Raw genomic sequence first — 19164 nt, forward strand, 5'->3', positions numbered from 1 at the left:
CTCTGCAGCCCACCCCGCGAGCAGCGGCTGACGGCCTGCGCGGAGGTAGGCGGCTCCGGGATCGACGACTCGGCGCTCCACGGAGCCGCCTGGGAGCTCGGGGAGCCCACCGCGCAGGCGCCTAAGCTGCCGCTGGGCGAAGATGTGGTGGCTCCTCAATCGTCTTGGCAGTGCGACCCTGAAGCGGGAAATGCAGATGACACACCCCGCCGCCCCTCAAGACCCAAACGTGCCTGGTCTTTACCTCTTTTCCTCCGTGGCCGCCTCGCTCCAGCGGCGTCTGCTCCGAGGAGCTGTAGGTTGAGCCCAGGCTCCTGTAGTTTCCTCCTGTTTCAGCAGAATGTAAAACAGCTTGCAGTCAGTGCTTCAGATCTGAAAGTGCGTTAGTATCCTGTTGCTGCATAACAACACCCCAAAGCTTAACACCTTAAAACAACAAACGTTTCTTGCTCCACAGTTTGTACCAGTCCGGAATTGGGGCCTGACTTGGCTGGGTGGTTCTGCCTGGGTCTCCTGTGAGATTGCAATCGGGATGGAGCCCAAGGCTGCCGTTTTCTGAAGCCTGACTCTGGGCCGGAGGTCTGTCTCCAACGTGGACCACTCGCATGGCTATTGAGAGGAGGCATCAGCTTGTCACTGCACGGACCTCCACATAAGGCCACTTGAGTGTCCCCATGACACGGCATCTGGTTCCGCTCAGAGCAGGTAACCCCAGAGAGACGGAAGCTGAAGCCACCGTGTTTTTTATGCCCTAGCCTCGGAAGCCACTTACCGACAGTTCTTCATTGCAGCGGGATCAACTGAAAGACATGAATACCAATGAATAGGCGGCAATCCTTGGGAGCCATCTGGAAGGCTGGTGACCATAGAGGGTCTGATAATAATGATGATGATGATAACTTAGAGGAAGGAGAGAGTATCCAAGTTGCATCATTGTTTGATAGCCATTGTCGGAACCAAAAGGGTTGATTGACATTTCTCCCACTAGGTGGCAGTGTTTGCCCACATCCTGGCCTTCCAGAAGGAAGCCTGCACGGATCATCTCCTCTGTCAGATATTGACCTAGGTGCTGAGGACTCCCACAGATTAAAAAGGCATATGCACGGGTGCACGGGTTACAGCTGATCGAATCAACTGTCACTGTAAAGCGTAAAAAGTACCTTGTCTATGAAAGAGATGAAGTCCCTTGGACTAGGGAACATAGAGGAGGGTTGCCGTGACAGTAGGGTTCTCTAGTGGCAAGCAAGATGGGATTGTGGCAGGGTGGCTGGGTGTGGCCAGGGTAAAGGACAGTGGGTACATCCCCATATCAAAAATAGCCTTGGGCTAAGCGAAGGATTTGGGACACACTCTAGAATGTATGGTGCACCTTTATCTACCAGGGTTCTTAGTTCTGAGCAATAGAAGATGACTCTGGATGAGTAAGCAGGGTGGGAATAGCATATTAGAATGATACTAGGGAGCTCAGGGAATTTGGGGAGGGAGGTCTGGAGAAGCAGCTCCTGGCTAAGCTTCCAGGAATGACACTCAGAATCATGCTGAAGAACTGCCCCGACCAGGAAACGTCCACGACTGGAATCGCTGCTGCCACCCCACAGGGAAGGAAGCTGCTGCCACCACTGGGGAACGGCTGCCTCCTTCAGATGCCACACTCTTGTGCAACCTCCTGCACCAACGAAATGCCAAGCTTCCAAGAGAGCTCATCTCCTCACCTTCCAAATCTACATCAAAAGTTCACAGGGGTACATCTGACTGAGGGAGACCAAGTCCCACTCCTGAGTCCTGGCTGCAAAGGAGATTGGAATTGGGGATCCGAACTCCTTTCCTTGGGAGGCAGAACTTAATTGGAATCTCCCCAAATATAGGAAAGCTGTTTAAAAGATGATAGGAAGCTGAGAGTCTCGCAGATGTATACTAAAAGGAACATGGGTCAGATGTGAAATGCCATCCTATGACAGCTAGATATATTGGCAGGGAGGGTATATTAGATCAAGGTTTCTCAACCTCAGTACTACTGGCATTTGAGGCCTCTTAAGTCTTTGTTGTGGAAAACTGCCCTGTACCTTGTAGGATGTTTAGCAGCGTCCCTGGTCTCTATTCATAAAATACCTGTAGAACCCCACCTCCTCCAGTTGTGAGAAACAAAGGTGACTCCAAACTTTGCCAAATATCCCCTAGGAAGCAAAATTGCTGTGAGAACCACTGGATTGGAGGCCAGCTCAGTTCAGAGGTTCTTTTGGTAACAGAAAAAAAGGAATAAGTGGAATGACAGTGGGAATGGAAACAATGGAATGGACAGAGGTAGAAATAATAGAACTTGGAAAATGACTATATTTGGAGGCTTAGATTAGTTAGGATGTAGCTTCAACTGCCCTAACAGAGATCTGAAATAATAGTGGCCTGGACAAATGTATGTTTATTTTTCTGAAATAACATTCTTGGAGAAAACAATGCAAGGCTAACACGGTGGCTCTGGAGACCATCCACCATGGACCACCTCTTAATACCACGTAAACCTGAATAAGTTACTATCCATAAAAATGAAAAAAGTAACAAAAATATGTCAGACTGGTGTGTTGTAAAGGTTCAGTGAGTTGGTGAACACCTTTTGTTTTAAGCCATTGAGTTTGTTGCAACAATAATAGAAAACTAATTTGCCTGGTATCCTTATCTCAATCTTTTGCCCAATAGGGTATAACCCCCAGGATGGCAGAAGTGATCCAACCAGAGGATTGCATGAGGATCTAGAAAAGAACCATTTCCAAGGCACTGCCAAGATTTAAGGTACTCCAGAGGACTTACTCCAACACGTTAGGGGTCCATAAGCATGTTATATACCTCTCCTCTCAACCATCTCTCTCCTTGAATTGATTTTTCTTTCGCAGGATGTCCCCTAATGTCTGCAAGCAACAGGCACTGCAACCTTCAAAGAATTTGGAAATTTACATTGCTCTTTTGTAGTATTTTATAAAATACTACAAAGGGATGATGTCACTCTTCTGTGGGACTCCCCATTCATTGGCTCCCTGTGGGCTTTTTTAAAGTAAACATTTTATTTTAGGGCAATTTTAGATTTACAGAATTATTATAAAGGCTTATGTACCACACACCCAGTTTTTCCTATTAACATATTAGTATAGTACATTTGTCACAATTTATGAACAAATATTGATACATTTTTATCAATGAAGTATACACTAAAGTTTATAAAGTTTATAAACTAAAGTTTATACTTCATTCAGAGTTCCTTAGTTTTTACCTAATGTCCTTGTTAGGAAACCACATTACATTTAGTTGTCATGGCTCCTTGAGCTCCTCTTGTTTGTGACAGCTTCTTAGACCTTCCTTGTGTTTTCTGAGCCTGACAGTTTTGAGGATCACCGGTCAGACATTTTGGGAGGACAACCCATAACGGTGCCATTCTCATCCCATCATATGAACAATACAATCAGCCCGTCTTCTCCACTGGTGTCAACCCTGATCACTTGGCTTCTCCACGGTCAATGTGCTCCTTTTTTCCTCCTTTATGTACTGTAGTCATTGGAAGAAAGTCACTATGTGTAGCCCCAACTTTAATAGTGGGAGCTATGTTCCACCTCAGGGGTGAAGCATCTACATAAATTATTTGAATTTCTTCTGCACAGAATGTTTGCCTATTCTCTATTTACTCAATCATTTGTTTATATCACTTTGAATCTATTTATTTAATATTTTGTCTTATGACTCAATACTACTTTATTCTGTTGCTCAGATTGTTCCAACTTTGGCCATTGGGCGATCTTTCACTTGGCCACTGTATCCATTTGACATTGTAGGTTTTCTTTCCTTTGTTTTGTTCTGTTTTTTTGAGTACGTTCTTACTTTCTGGCACTATAAGATGCTGCAGGATCATTTTGTATATAACTTGCCCCAGCCCTGGAATCAGCCATTTTTCCAAGGAGCCTCAGTTCCTTCCGTTGGAGAATGGTACTAGAAACCAGGATCTGGGTGTTAGATGTGCTCATTGCTTTCGGGGTGTCGTTGCTTCCTGGACTTCTCAGCCGACAGAGCAAGGAGGTAGGTCTTGGCATGCCTCTGTGCTTTTGCACCTGTCGATCCTTCTACCTGGAATACCTTTTCTTCCCTTTTTCCTAGCAGAATGTGTGTGTCCTTTTGGTTCCAAGAGCACTGGGAACTTACTTCTCAATGTTACCTGTCGTTACAGTGCAATTATTTCTACACCAGGCTTTCTCCAGTCCTAGATTATGAGTTTCTCAATGGGAAAGGTCAGGTCTTATCTGTCTTCCATAATCCTCATCCCCCACATCCTTTGTGAGGACTGGTTAAGCAAGATTTAAAATGATATATTTGTGATTGTCTCTGAGTTCTTAATATATCTGTTTGGGAAAGTAAGAGCCTCATTCTGTCTCTGCCAGAGAAAGTTGGGTTGGCCTTACTTTGGGTGTTTTCATACAAATCCAATTTATTTTCCTGAATGTGAGCTTTCATCTACTTACCAATTTCTCTTATGTTACTCACAGAATCACCTGGAGAGCTTTTTGCGACACGGATTGCTGCGTCCCACCTCCAAAGTTTCTCATTTATCAGGTCTGGAGAAGGGCTTGAGAATTTGCGTTCTAAAGATTTCCAGGCAGTGCTACCACGAAAACACACTTTGGTCTATACCATGTGGTCTTAACTGTGGTTGTTTGGGACTTTTTTAAACACTTATAAAGAGACTTTGAAGTTTTAGATTTATAGAATTATTATGAAGACTTTGATTATAAGCCAAAGTGTAAAATAAATATCTATAAGTCCAAACTGACATAAACAGATGAGTGAACAAAGAGAGAACAGACGAACCTCCAATGCAGAAGAAATTCGAATAACTTATGTAGATGTTGTTCTTGATGAGAAATTGAAGTGAGCCTTTTAAAAATGTGATTTGAAAGAACCATGCAAATCAGGAAAAAATCTCCAGGAGCTATTGAAATGGCTAAAATCCTGTCCATTGAAAGCAAGCCAGGAGGAGGCAGGCAGGAGGCAGGGTGAAGTCCGGGGGCGGGGGTGGGGGTGCATAGGGTTTTCACAGTGGGACTTTAAACGGGTGTTATTTGACTTTTTTACCAAGAGGGTGTATTCACATATTTACTGAGTAGTTAAGAAAAATATTATAAAGAATATTAGCATCTGATCCTCAAGAAGAATGCCATTTTCTACTGCAAAGGCCAGATGGAACACTTTAGTAGACGTCGTTTCCTTGGTTCTCACCTGAGGCCTGTCAAGGGACACTGGCCTCAGTCCGGAGACATTTTTGTCACAACTCAGGCAGGAGAGAGCGGTGCTGCTGATGTCAGGGCAGAGGCTGGGGATGCTGCTAAACATCCTGAAGCACAGGTTAGCCCCTACATCAAAGAATTATGTGGCCCAATGTTGACTTCAACTGTAACTGAAAGAAAAAGCTTAATAGAAATTATTGTTCAAAATAAAAAGAATACGCGGCCCAAAATGTCTTTAACAGTTTCTCAACAGAGACGTTCTCATGCGTTGAACTGGGCTCACATCAGTGGTCCCAGACGTTTCCGAGTTGTAGCACGCTGGCTTGTTTGCTCAGCTCTACAACTGACCCTTCATTTCTCGTAAAAGTCAAATGTGTATGCATCTAAAATTTAGCATGACTTTAAGTTCACTCTGAACTGCCCGTGATAAAATGTAACTCCCTTTTAGATAACAGGTAAAGGGTGGAGGTGAGCAGGTAAGTGGGTGTGCTTATTTTTCAAAACCAGGAGGGAGTCACTGCCGTAAGTCATTCCAGAGTGTGGCTGGTGGGTGGCAGGAGCCATGGTCTGAGTCAGTCACTGGTGTCCACCCAGAAACATCAACACACAGACATCAGGACAGTGCAGCCTGGACAGGACTGGAAGAGACCGGGAGATGCTGCCAAGTGATAGGATGATTCTGCCAGACGTCTCCCCAGCCCTTCTAGAGTGAACTGTAGGGTCACTTATCTCCTTCAAGAGCCATATAAACTCCAGGCGACTTCCTCTAATCAGTAATAAACTAGCAATTTCAAACTAGCAATTACACAGCTTTAATTAGCAGCTTGAAAAACCAGATGTGTTGCCTGGCAACAGCATCCTTCTCTCTCTCCTGACCTTCCACATCCCCTGGACTATGGGTTGCCCTTTAGTGACCTTCCTAAAAAGGCAGCATAGTGGTTCAGATCATGGACTTCCAGAAGCAGAACACCCCCCTACCTGGGGCCTGAATGCTGCCTCTATGACTTACTATCTGTGATGCCTAAGTTTAGGCAAATTACTTGACCTCTTGGATTACTTATCTATAAAATAGAGACAATATTAGCACCTTATACAGTCTTGGTGGGGATTCCATAAGTTCATATATAACTGGTGCCCAGAGCATAACAAATAATAAATGTTACCTCTTATTTTTCTCTTCCTTTTATGTCCCTCTGCAGATGTTCCTCTTAACCAGATTTGTCAACACAAACTGTTGGGGTAGGTGGGCATTAAGGGATCAGAGCTCAAAGTGTCATTTCCTAAGACTACCCTATATGGTTAATTCCCCATAGACACCTAATCCTTGTCCCCTCCCACTTTTATCTGCCATAAAGAGTAACAGAAGTTGTCTGCAAAGTTCAAAACAAGTCTGATATTCAGATAAGTTCTTTCTCTACAGGACTGGCCCAGACATTCTAGAAACCAAGAGCTGGGTTGCTCAGCTCCTTAACACTGTATCTTGATATCTTCCTTTAATGAACAATTATTCTACCTAGTTAATTATGATTTGTCTTTTGGAGTTTTAATTAAAGGTGCCCCTTGACCTACAGAGGCCAATATGCTGCCAGTGATTAGTAAGTGAAATAATGAATCTTACATTCTAGATTGCCATCATGAGGAGGCTGGATAAGCAGGAGTTCCCAGCAAATTTTCAGTTAAATCTGAAAACCCAAAATAAATAATGAAACTGGATTCAATGCTGCCGGCTTTCATCGTTGTTGTTTTCAATGACGAATTTGGCAAATTTGCCCCCAAGTGATTCCTTGAACAGAAAGGAAAGCTACTGAGCTGATTTCTATAACCCCTTTCTTTCATTTTATTTTTATTAAACTTATTGGGGTCATATTGGTTAATTATAGCCCCTTTCAAATGAAATGAAACAGACTAGTCACGCTCTCTTCTTCAATACTAGTTTCCTAAACTCCATTTATTTCAGACCTTTTTCCAAAATTATTTATTTTATGTCCCTCACGAACTGTACTGCTGGTTAATTTTTTCCCTATAAATCAGCCCACTTCTTAAACTGCATATAAATTCTTTTGAAAGGGGAAGCTATATAAAGGGAAAACTTCTATTAATTTCCCAATAGAAGGTAAATATAAAAAATAAAATATCATGAAAACTAAATGTACATTTATTAAAAATAAAAAAAGTTCTTTAAAGTATCTTAAAATATGAATTTAGAGTGAAAATGGAGGAAATGCAAGTAGTAATGTATGTAATTTATTGACGCCGTATGAAAAACTTAGCATGTGCTAGCTCTCTTAGTTTAATTCTCATAGGAACTCTTCCCAGCAAATGTGACCTCCACTTTTGCAGATGGTGATGGCTCTGAGCCCCAGAGGAGGGGCCTGGGGTGGGCAGAGCATGTCCATGTGAAGCAGGAGCCTTCCAGGACTGCAGGACAGAGCCCCCACATTCCACGTTCCCTCTCCTCATTCGTGCAGGCCACCCTTCCCAAGAACTCCCCCAAATCCTCTGCTAAAAGTCCCAGCATACACAACAGTGACTCAGATTTTTACCAAAACATGGTTAGACTTTCGGGTCTTTTGTGAGAAAAAAAAGAAAGAAAAATTCATCAGGAAATATTTACAATCGTTATTTTGTAGTTCTCAGCATCCTTCTAAGTCTCGAGGAACCTATGCAGCTGGTTAATGAATATGCGATGCAAATAGGAGGCTGAACACTCGATCTAAAGCTTTCTGACACAGAAAGGGAATGGGGTGAATTGGGGGAGGAGGGAGGGGAGAACCAAGAAGTTGCTCTGGGGAGGTGAGAGAAGAGGAAACCTAAGACCATAGAGAGGGGAAATGGGTGCCACCCAGGGAAGCATCTGAGGAGAGGACAGAGATTTTTATTTCCACGTGATGAGTGATGTCATTCATCCTCTCCGATGTCTGGTTCTATTTTTTTCCTAATACACTAAAGATAATCACGACACAATTTCAAGTGCTACCCACGTAGCACCTGAAAGTATTCCGTATGCCTCCAGGGTAGCACATGCACCAGGGGAAGCTGCCCCAGGTGCCATCCACTTCTGTGGCTTTAATTGCACCTTGTAGGATGATCACTTGGAAATTCGTATTTCCCTCCAACCTCTTCCCAGAACAGCTGACATCACCATTTAGATGTTCAGTACCATTGTTCCCACATACGCTGGCCCACTTTTGCTGTTCCCTCCACCTTCCCCTTCACTTCAGTGACTTGCCTGCCTGGTTTCCAATGCTCAAATATTACCTCTTCAGAGAAGTCTTTCAGACCATCCTAACAAAATAAGCACACCTCCTTCACTTACACTGCACTACTGATTACAAGGACCCCACAAACTACATCTGTTTCCTTCATAGCACATGCCACATCTATACCTTTTGTCTGGTTGTTTCTATCTCCATCTGCTAGAACGTAAACTCCATGAGGACAGGGATTCTGTCTTTTTTGTCAAAGAAGGGCTTGCCCTTGGTAGGCACCCAATAAATATTTGATTTCATAACTAGATTAATCTGTGAAGACTGACAATAAGTGATTCTATGAGGAGAGAGGCTACCGTGTCTCCTACCACCATGGATAATGGCCACATACTAATGAATAAGATTGTACAGCATTTTACAGTTTTAGGAGCACATTCTCATAGGTTGTTACTATCTGACTGTGTACCCCCCAAAATTTATACACTGAAATTCTAACCCCCAAAGGTGATGATATTAGTAGGCCCTTATGTCATAATGGGATTAGTGCCTCATCAAAGAGGTTCCTGAGGACTCAGCTCTGTCCACCACATGAGGACACAGCCAGAAGACACCAGCTACGAACCTGGGAGAGGGTCCTCATCAAAACACGACCATGCTGGCATCTTGATCTTGGACTTCCCAGCCTCCAGAACTGTGAGCAACAAATTTCTGTTGTTTTTAACCTATGAGATCTTAGCATATAATCTTAGCTTAACTTAAGCTTAGACTATTCTATAGTGTTTTGTTATAACAGACTAAAACAGTTACCAACCTTTTTTCCCCCCATCAGAACATATTAGGGTAGATACAATTTTTATCTTCATTTCACCCCTAAGGAAACTCAGGCTAAGTAGGTAAAGATAACTAGAGGCGAGCTGGATGAGAAAATTGATAGGGCTGTCACAAGAGCAGACAATGCCCAGTGAACTTGCCTGGTTTTCTTAGCAGGGTGACCAGTCTTCTCGGGTTTCCTGAGACCGTCCTGGTTTTAGTACTGAAGATCCTGCATCCTGAGGAAACCAGGAGCACCGGTCACCCTATCTTACCCAGAAAACTGTGAATAAGTCATTAGACGCTTCATGCAACCAGATCCCTGGCCATGGAAAATGCAATGACTAAAACATGGGGGATGGGAGTAGGGATGGAGTTTAGAATCTAAAGATATCAAGTTACACGATACCTAGTTGATGAACCCACCCAGCGTGCTTCAAAGAAATGCTGAGGCAGGGAGCCATGAATAACCTTCAGACAAGAAGCGGACACTTAGAGATGCCTTCTGTGGTCGTGCCCCGGAAGACGAAGATGGTGAGTAGGTCAGCCTGGTGATCCAGCTTCATGCTCTCAGACTGAATCCGATTCACTAAAAGTCCAAAGCGTATTCTTTGTGGTAGTAGAGCCAAGCCCTGCAGGCATCCTGACCGGGGGAAACCGGCTTATTCTTCCAGAAAGAAAAATTCTTCCTCTTCCAATTCAATACAATTTATACCTTTTTCAGTACATTGGAAGTCTTGACTTAATCATTCTGGTAAAGTAGCCGAAACAATTTCACATGAGCTCTGTGTGTGTGTGTGTGTGTGTGTGTGTGTGTGTGTGTGGCAGGGAGGTAATTATTGCATAGGTGGCATTGTCTGCTCATCTAGGTAGAGCCTGTAGTGTTCATTCATGCCATTGGGTAATTGAAGTGAAGCAATTATATTTTGACAGAGGTATTAAAAGAATCCACCACTAGATGATTCAGACTTAATCATCCTGTCTTTGGCGCAGCTGAGTTCAAAGCTTGAGTAGAGAACACCCCGACTTCAAAGGCAGAGGGAATCGAAGGTGCTGCCTGGCTTTGGACTCTTCCTCTGCTTGAGGTAAGAATCACGAACAAGCTTCGGGTCTCTGCCAGCAGACTGTCCCCCGACGGGGATGACCCTCTTGCTGGAGACGTCCCAGATCTGGTAGGACACCCTGAACAGGCAGCTGGTCCCATATTCTGACTTATTATGGTCTGCCCCGGTTTTTCTGTTTTGTTTGCTTTTCTTGTCACTCTAGCTCACCAAGAAGACTGTGAACAGCTCTAAGAAAGAATAGAGAATTGGTTGGAACTACATGCTCAGTTTTGCCACGTTCAGCCGTGTTAAGAGGGTTGCTCAAGAGTCTGGGCTTATCTTTCCTTTCATTTCAATGGGGACCCCGGCACAGAGGCAGAAAAAATACTGATGTGTGTCTCAGCCGGCGTGGTGAGGATTAAGGAGCTGCTGTCATCTCCCTGCTGTGGGGCCAGGTCTTGAATCACGTCAGTGACCGAGATCCTGCCAGGGCAAACAACCCTCCCACTTAGAAATTTTTAACTTGTCCGTGTTGTGTGTGCAGTTTGGGGAAGAAAGATTTGGTGTGCGTTTTCAGGGTGCTTGCCGTTACAGATCTTCATATGAAGTCAGAAGTGAGGGCTGAATCCCAGTCTCCCCTTCTTCCCGTGTCCCATACCTGCTGACTCAGACTTCTCACATTTTATCTTTACCATTAGGTTAGAACATTCTTAAAGTCTAGGTTTTAAACCAATTGAACTTAATTTTCCAACTATGGCCTCTGTTTTAAAGGCTACATTTCATTCACTCATCACTTCTTTAATACATTTTTCCAGAGTCTGTCAAAGCTCCCCCCCACCCCACCCACCTGTGAGCCGTAATGGCACATTGACCTATCTCAGGAGTTTTCTCAATTGTATCAGAATTTTCTTATCTCTAGTCATTAGAATGGCTCAGACATGGGCCATCTAATTTAGAAGTGTTATTCTGTCCATATGTTGAATGGAAATGTAATGAGTTCTGAGGCTTTGAATCTTGGAAAGAAGCAATTCCTTAGAAGCAACAAAATAGGTAACTTGGCCAGCAGGGTTTTTAAATCATCTTGGATCCTTTTTAACAGGCAACTCACCCTGCCCTTACTTGTCAGCCAAATTAAAGAGTCATCACCTTGCCTGACAAGGTTCTTTTCCTCCCCTGCCCATAAATTATCATCCTAAACAAACAATTCAACTGAAAGTTATATACAAGCCATCGCTTTATAGCCCAAGAATTTCATTCACTCATAATTTTTTAGAGGAAATATATATATTTCTGTATGCAATTTTGAGTTCCTGGATCTCCATCAAAGTAGACCACTTTGGAAACTTTCTGTAACCGAGAAGGGAAAACAGGTTTTTTGGTGCTGGAAGGGAATTTAAAACCTCACTTGTGCCCAAGAAAATACAAAGGGATTTGCACTTGATGCTTGAAATTTTCCAGATGTTTAATGATTTTTTTCTACACAGAAGAAAGCATCAAGTAACTCCTTTTTAAAATTCCCAAATTAAAATGAAAAATTCTAGCATGTATCAAAGTTATTAAGTGAAAAAAAACTATAAACACGAAAAGTAGGAGCCAGAAGAGCAAGGTTTGAATTCCAGGTGCCTCACTTTGTGTATAACCTCGGAGAGGTCATTCAGACTCTCCAAGCCTCTCTGTCCACTTGTCCAAGATGGAGATGGGATAACATCCACCTGAAAGAATTGGTGTGAGCTTTGTAAATGGTCAAGAAACACAAATGTATTATTTCAGTTGTGAGACTACTGGCAAGTGATATATCTGCCTTAGTTTACCATTGCTTTTTTGCTGTAGAAATGGAGAGCTATTTGTGTGATGGCTTGGCTTTCTCATCTTTTTTTTCACCATGTTCTAGAACCTTTCTTAGTTAACCAGGATCTTGTAAATCAGTCAGTTGGTCAGTTAGTAAATATTTACTGAGATCCTACTATGTGCCAAGCAGAGATAGAATTTCTACCTTAATTTGCATGCAGTCTTGTGGGTATAAATTTTTCAGTCTAACGTTCTGTCCCATTGCTATCCACTGCTATGAAAAATGGTTTCCTCTTTTGAAAGGTCTGTCCTATGCCTGCCTTAGCATGACACACCCATCTGCAGTTCTTTGCCTGCAGGTATTAGCATGACTGCACACTAGGATGGCCTCATCATTTGTTAAAATGCGGAAATATTTCTGTACCCATTGGTGCATGGCCACAAATCGGAGCCCCAGGAGTGTTCCCCTTATCCCCATAGTCCCTTTCATCTCTGCTATTCCCTGTCCAGGACCCTTTGACCACCCCCCAGCTCAATAGTTCGAGGAAGACCTAGCACAGATGCCAGGAGGATCCAGCTCTTGAGTCCATTCTGAGTATAAGCTGTTAGTTAATATCATCCCACCTCCCAGAATGTGGAAGAGCTCACACTTGCTCACCCACTCCTCAAATTTCCACCAGCCCTCAGATCATTCATTGCTTGACCGGAGACCTCCTCTCCTACCTGAGCCCCTTTCCCTTAGCGCTCACTGTCATTTCTCTGTGCTTCCCTTGTGTTGCCTCTACCCCGGTCATCCTCCAGCCACCCCTCCTTAGCCCTGCCCTTGGCATTGCTGCCCAGCTTCTTTCTGTAAATTGTCCTGTATGACCCAAACCAACTCCACAGGGCTGAAACATCACACTGAATGCATGTGGCCACAGCAGTGTTAAAATATTGAAATAACTAAGTATTAATAGTAAGTAGTCACTACCCTGAGTCCTCACCCCACCCCCAGTACCCTACACTGATCACTCCTCCAAGACTTCCACCCTCTTCATGATCCCCTACCTAACCTCCCTGACTGTGCCCCAGGACTGTGGCCAGCATCCGCCCTCATGGGTGCATGTGCTCTGCTAGTGAATAGATGCCCTTCCAATAACCTCTGCAAAGAACTATAATGTAGAGTAAGGTAAGGACTGTTCTTTCATTTAATAACTCATTGATTCATTCTACCAATGCTTGGCAGTCACTCACCGTGTCCAAGAGCTCTAGGACCTCCAAATGAGACGAGGTCTGTGCCCTCATGGTGCTTACATTCTGGTAGGAGAGATGGACAATAATCAAGAAAACAAAAATACACATGTGATAAATAGATAATTGGATTGAGGAAAGGAAATGAGATTTGTTTTTGGAAGTTGGAAATGGCTTCAGAAAGAAGGCCGTGTTTGAAATGGACCCCTAGGTGCGTAGGGTTTCCGCAGGCCTAGGTGAAGGGGAACAACGTAAACACAGGCACTGGGCAGGAAACATGGTGCGTGTTTAGGAACCAGGGGCTCAGTGTGTCTGCACAGTGGGAGGCGCAGAGGGGGCTGCTGGGATATCTGGTGGGAGATGGAAGCAGGCTGACTGGGCCAGCCTCCTCTCACACCTGAAGGTAGACTTATGCCATACAGAACAGACAGGTCAAGACCCTAATTCTCAGCCTCATGGCCCTCCAGCAAAATGCTCACATCAGCATTCACTAATCTGAGTTTAGGTCCACTGAATACATTGGGCGGCTTGTGCACTAGACAAAATGCCAGTCCAGAGGCTGGGTAGGGCAGCCTTTCCTCTCCCCACCAAACTGAATACACTGGTGTGGGGTTTTCCTAAAACACTTTTCGCTGGCCCTACTCTGAGCCGGAGGGCACCTTTTCCCATTTCACACAAAATCCCAAGACAGGTTAGTAATAGCCCTGCTCAGACACGCCCTTCTCCAGTCAGACTGCTCTATTCCTTTCAAGTTAATCCTCCGGGACACCCCTTTGTCTATGTCACCCCATTCCCACCTCTATGGCCTTACCTATAGGCCCACACAAACCCCTTTATCAAAGGGGCCAACCACCCACAGGCATACCTCTCACAATGACCCCTTTCCTTCAAGGAAAGGGGTGATTGCTCCTGAATCCCAGCCCCTTTCCAATTCTTCCTTGCCCAACCCCTCTGTCTGTCTAAATGCATGGCTCCCACACTGTTCTCTTCTTTGACCACCTTCACAAATGCTTCTCTGATTTGTTTCATGTTTGGGTGTTAACTCAGTGGGTATCTACCACGTGTGGGTCTTTGGCACGTGTACATGCAGCAATGACATATTACAGAGATTATAAACTTCCAAAGTTTATAAACAAGGCCTGTGAATGTGTTCCTCAAATGGGTGTCATTAAAAGAAATTCACGTCACTGTTATTGATAGTACCCATGCTTCATTCATCAAGAAAATGGGCATTAATTCATTTTAATTAATTCAACAAATATGCATTAAACAATTAACATATGCCAAGCACTAGCAATATAACAGTGGAGAATATGTGGTCCCTCTCCTCAGAGAAGATGTTTATTAAGATTTCTTTTGTGTATCTACTATGTGCTGATATTGCACCAGACTTTAGAGATACAAAAGTAAGACAATGCCTGCGATGAAGGGACAGACAAGTAAAGACAGTCACAATACAGCGTGGCGCCTACTAAGATCAAGAACTGCTCCAAGTGCTGTGGCAACTCAGAAGGCCCACCTGGCTCGCTTCACAGTCTCCAGGAAGAGATACTCCTTGGATCAACCACTCGGTGTTTACCTACTCCCTACTGTGTGCCAGCCGCTGTTCACGGTGCTGAAGTGATGAAACTCTTCCCCATGAAGCCTGAAAATTCCAGGAGAGGCAGGCACTAAACAAATAAGTAACTGTAAACTATGCTGGATGATACAAGTGCCTGAGGAAAAATGGAGTGAGGAGGGGCACAGGGAATGTCAGGGTCACAGGGGCGAGGGGGTGCTTGTTTCCTATAGAGTGGATAGGAAAGGCCTCACCGAGGTAACACTTGAAAACCTAGCCATGTGATTTTTACAGAGGATGGTTGCGTCAGGCAAAGGGAACAACAAGCGCAAAGACCTGAGGGTTCAAGCTGCTTAGAGTGTTCAAGAAAGATCAGGTCAGCTAGTGAGGCTGAGGACCAGTGAGCCAGACTGATGTGTTAAGGGAGGAGGTCAATGAGAAGGCAGAGGTGGGGAGTAGGGCGTGGCTTTACCGTTGGTGGGAGGGCTCTGGATTTTATGCTGAGTAAGAAGGGGAACCACTCAAGGGCTTCTATGGGGTGGGGATAACAGGATCTGACTTTCATTTTAAAAGGCCTATTCTGGCTGTGGTGTGGAGGATAGCCAGAAGGGGGCAAGGGAAGCTGAGAGACCAGTAAGGAGGTAACTGCACACACCCACATGAAATGGTTCTGGCTTGGTGTGATGATTGGAGGTGTGGCGGTGGGAGTGGTGAGCCTGCCTGAAAGCTCATGGTGTTTCAAATGCTCAAACGGAAGCATGTGTATTGTACAAAGTGCCGTGGAAGCACAGGGGAGACAGTGCAGTGATGAGCCCAGTGCAAACTGATGACCCGGTGAGGGAAGCTTTCGCAGAGTGGACATGGAAGCTGGCCCTGGAGGATGCATTCACCAGACAGAATGTGGGTTGTGATCCAGAGGCACAGGGGCAGAATGGGAAAAGGAGAGAGAGACAGACAGACAGGCAGACAGACATGTGTGTTTACATTGGGAGAGTTCAAAAAAAAGCCCTCAGTCACAAGGGAACTGGCAAATTGAGGAATAGCACCTACTTCCATGTGCCCAGCTCAAAACAGTACCACTTAAACAGGAGAGGAAGGGCAGGAGCTTGGAAGAATTTTGGAGCCAATTGTGAAAAACTTTGATCACCATGCTAAGAGCTTAAACCCTGCCATGGTAGGCGAAAGGGAGCCATGAAGGGTTTTTAAGCAGATTCCCTGAGGCCACCTTTCTAAACTACTAACTCATTTCTTGTCGAACTCAAGAATTCCTCGCCCCTACCCTAGTATCCTTCTCAAGGCATATCCAAATCAGTATATTTACTGTAAGACTCTTGTTTATATTGCATTGCATCATGCCATATTGTGTTATAATTATCTGTCGGTGTGTGTGGCCCACCCACCAGTCTGTGGGAAGCAGAGGTCAGAGGCTACACATAGGTCACCTTTACTTCCTCAGCACCTAGCACATGTTCTGGTGTGTTCAGTAAATGATTACTGGATGGATGGATGGATGGATGGATGGATGGGGTGAGTTCCATAAATGAACAATGAAAATAAGAAAGCCTAGAAATGCTGGGGGGAATTGATCAAGAAGAAGGTCAAGAATAATTAAGAAACCTTAAATGTCGGTTAATTGCAGATGCATATAAAAATGCCCCAAGTCCTTTGGGGATGTTTTCTCCTGTGGAATGTCTACATCTCATCTGCTCAGACCACATACCCTGGAATCAAGGCGAGAGCTACTCAGCGGGCTCTGGACTATGGTGAGTTGGATGGTTTCAGAAGCCAGGCTGCAGCCCCCCAGGTACAGTCTGTAACCCAAACCCAGAACCTCATACTGAGCTGTGTCATGGCTGAGATAAGCTCTACTGTTGGGTGATCCAGTCCCTTATGCAGAAACTACTAAGATGGCTGGGAAGAAAATGTTGCCTAGAAAATCATCACCTTAGCAGTAGGCATGTACAAACACAGACACAGATTTATTCATTCTCATTCTCTCTCTCCTTCCTCCCTCTCTCTTTCTCTGTCTCTCTCTCACACACACAGACACACACAGTGGACATCTCAGAGCTCTAAAAGAGAATGCACTATAGTATAGAGGAAAGGAGATTTGGAATAAAAGCAATAACTCAAGAGTTCAAAACAGGGTTTGATTTCAAAAGGAACTTAGAGTTCCCTGAAGTTGTGTGCAAAATGTAATAAGGATGGTGATTGTACATTTTTCTTGAGAGAGGCTCTGTACATTTATTTGATGTGCAAAGGGGTCTGCAACACTGAAAGATTGAGAGCCACCCCATTAGAGGCACAGGCAGAGAAAAGTGTCAGCCTGATGTTTCCTTTGGGCTTCACTGAGGCAAGGACAGATTATATGGAAGAAAGGAACGGTAAAGTCAATGTATATGGGCCGGTTTCTCGCCTGTAAATTTTTGCCTACAATGAGCTAAATTATCAGTTGATATTCACTAAGGTCCCATGTTATATGAGTGTAGATGAAGAAAGTTGGGGATAAAGAGATTTTGTGACTTGCAGGATCTCACGAGCTAGTAAGGGACGATGTTGGGATTCCAGCCAAAGCTCTCGGACAGTGCCTTCTTCATTCCATCTTTACACCCTTTACATTCTACTGTTACAGCCCCACACTGTCACGTTATTCATGGTGTCACAGAGGATAAAATCTTTTCTCCTCCATCCCCAGCCAGGGTAGCATACGTGGAAATGAGTTTAGGCTGCAAAGTAAGGGGTAAAGGTAAAACTTCCTCCTTGAGAAGGTTAAAATGGAAAGATCACTCTTCATTACTCTGTAAGTCACTTTTCTCAGGCTCTTTAATGTGGTATAGGCCTCTCTTTCTCCTCTTTTACGTTCTGTGGTGCTGCCACATCAAGACAGGTGTATCCCAAATAAAAAGCAGGGAATCCTGTGGTCCTTTAAGAATACGATGAAAATGTGGAGCCTCTCCCTGAAAAGTAGGTTTACAGTTCCAAGTACACAAAACACAGAGTTTATTTTTGTATTCTTATTTATTAATTATTATATTATGATCCATAGGAACAACTGTAAACCTACTTTTCCCACCCCCATATGCACATGTACAACCAATCACAGTCTTCATTAGAATTTCAGGGGGTTCAAAAGTTCCCAAAGAGGTCCACGCACATCAGGCCCAAAACTCCTGAGCTTAAAGAATCTAGGGCCAGGGGGGAACTACTTTCTGGGATTGGCTATAATAAGACATAGATTCTGGAGCCAAATTGCTCATACTTGACTATGGGGTCCCCCAGTTCTTTGCTGGGTGACTTAAGGGAGCATTAACCTCTTTGAGATTTAGTTTACTTATCTATAAAATGTGGACAATGATAATATTTTGCAGTTTTCCTATCATACTGCCCTGTGATAACATTCTTTGGCCCAGGCCAAATAATGAAAATCTCTCATGCACTTAGCCCTGGGGTCTCAAGCCATGTTATTAGCCCTTCTGAGAACCAGTGTGTCCCTGTGTGCAGAGGGGACGACAGTCACACCCACCTGATGTGACTGCTGCTTCCTCGGTATCTAAGAGCATGCCCCACTCAGTAAATTTCACTTGCGTGTTTAATGATATGACCCCTTTGCCATCTTTGTGTATTTTCAATAAACACTTTCTTTGGTTCTTTCTCAGGTGTTCAAGCCGGGATGGAGATGATTGAGCAAATGGCCAAAGAAAGACACATCCCAGATTTAAAGGGTTCTGAGTCTCTTGAATTTCTGAAGGTTGATTATGTGAACTACAATTTTTCAAAGTAAGTGAAAGGGCGGAGCACTGTTAGCAGTGAAATTCATCTTCGAACTCTCAGGGTTGTAGACATGCCACCACCTGTCCTGGTGCAGGACCTGCAGGGCAGAGGTTAGCCAGCCTTTGGTGAGAGGCTCATCGGAGAAATGACCGAAGGGAGAAAGGGTAATGAAGTTGACAAACAGCGTGGCATTTGGGTCTGAACACCTGGGTTCAGGTCATCTCTCTGCTGCGCACTAGTTGCAGGCATGAATCTGCTCAGAGTCTGTGTCCTTGTGTCCTCCTTGCCTCTTTCCTAAACTGAGAATTCCAATCCAGCACAGTCTGCTGTGGCCACCTGGTCCCTCAGCTTCTAAAGGAAGTCATTATTCATTCCATTGCTACCCTCACCCCCATAAATCTAGAAGTTGAATTCAACCTCAAAACAAAGTCTCAGAAATAAATCTACTCTCCTCACATATCTTCAGATTTCAGTAAAGGTCAGCTCAGGTTTCAGAG

General features: G+C 44.2%; 1 protein-coding gene and 1 long non-coding RNA gene across 2 annotated transcripts in view; both read left to right on the forward strand.

Moving 5' to 3' along the window:
- The first annotated feature begins 168 nt into the window (after positions 1-168).
- On the forward strand, positions 169-5474 carry LOC119060275 (uncharacterized). The gene is made up of 3 exons (XR_005084554.2): positions 169-295; positions 2692-2784; positions 2886-5474. It is a non-coding gene; the product is annotated as an uncharacterized LOC119060275 (long non-coding RNA).
- A 4838-nt stretch (positions 5475-10312) lies between these two features.
- The window catches only part of BPIFC (BPI fold containing family C), a 36748-nt gene continuing 27896 nt past the window's right edge, over positions 10313-19164 (forward strand). The window contains exons 1-3 of the mRNA XM_037160531.2: positions 10313-10362; positions 16536-16659; positions 18553-18673. Coding sequence (XP_037016426.2) covers positions 16536-16659; positions 18553-18673 — 245 coding nt within the window. The 5' untranslated portion in view covers positions 10313-10362. The remainder of the gene's footprint in view (positions 10363-16535; positions 16660-18552; positions 18674-19164) is intronic.

This window comes from Artibeus jamaicensis, unplaced genomic scaffold (assembly GCF_021234435.1).
Source record: "Artibeus jamaicensis isolate MK-2021 breed Jamaican fruit bat unplaced genomic scaffold, CSHL_Jam_final contig_233, whole genome shotgun sequence".
NCBI classification, from domain to species: Eukaryota; Metazoa; Chordata; class Mammalia; order Chiroptera; family Phyllostomidae; genus Artibeus; species Artibeus jamaicensis.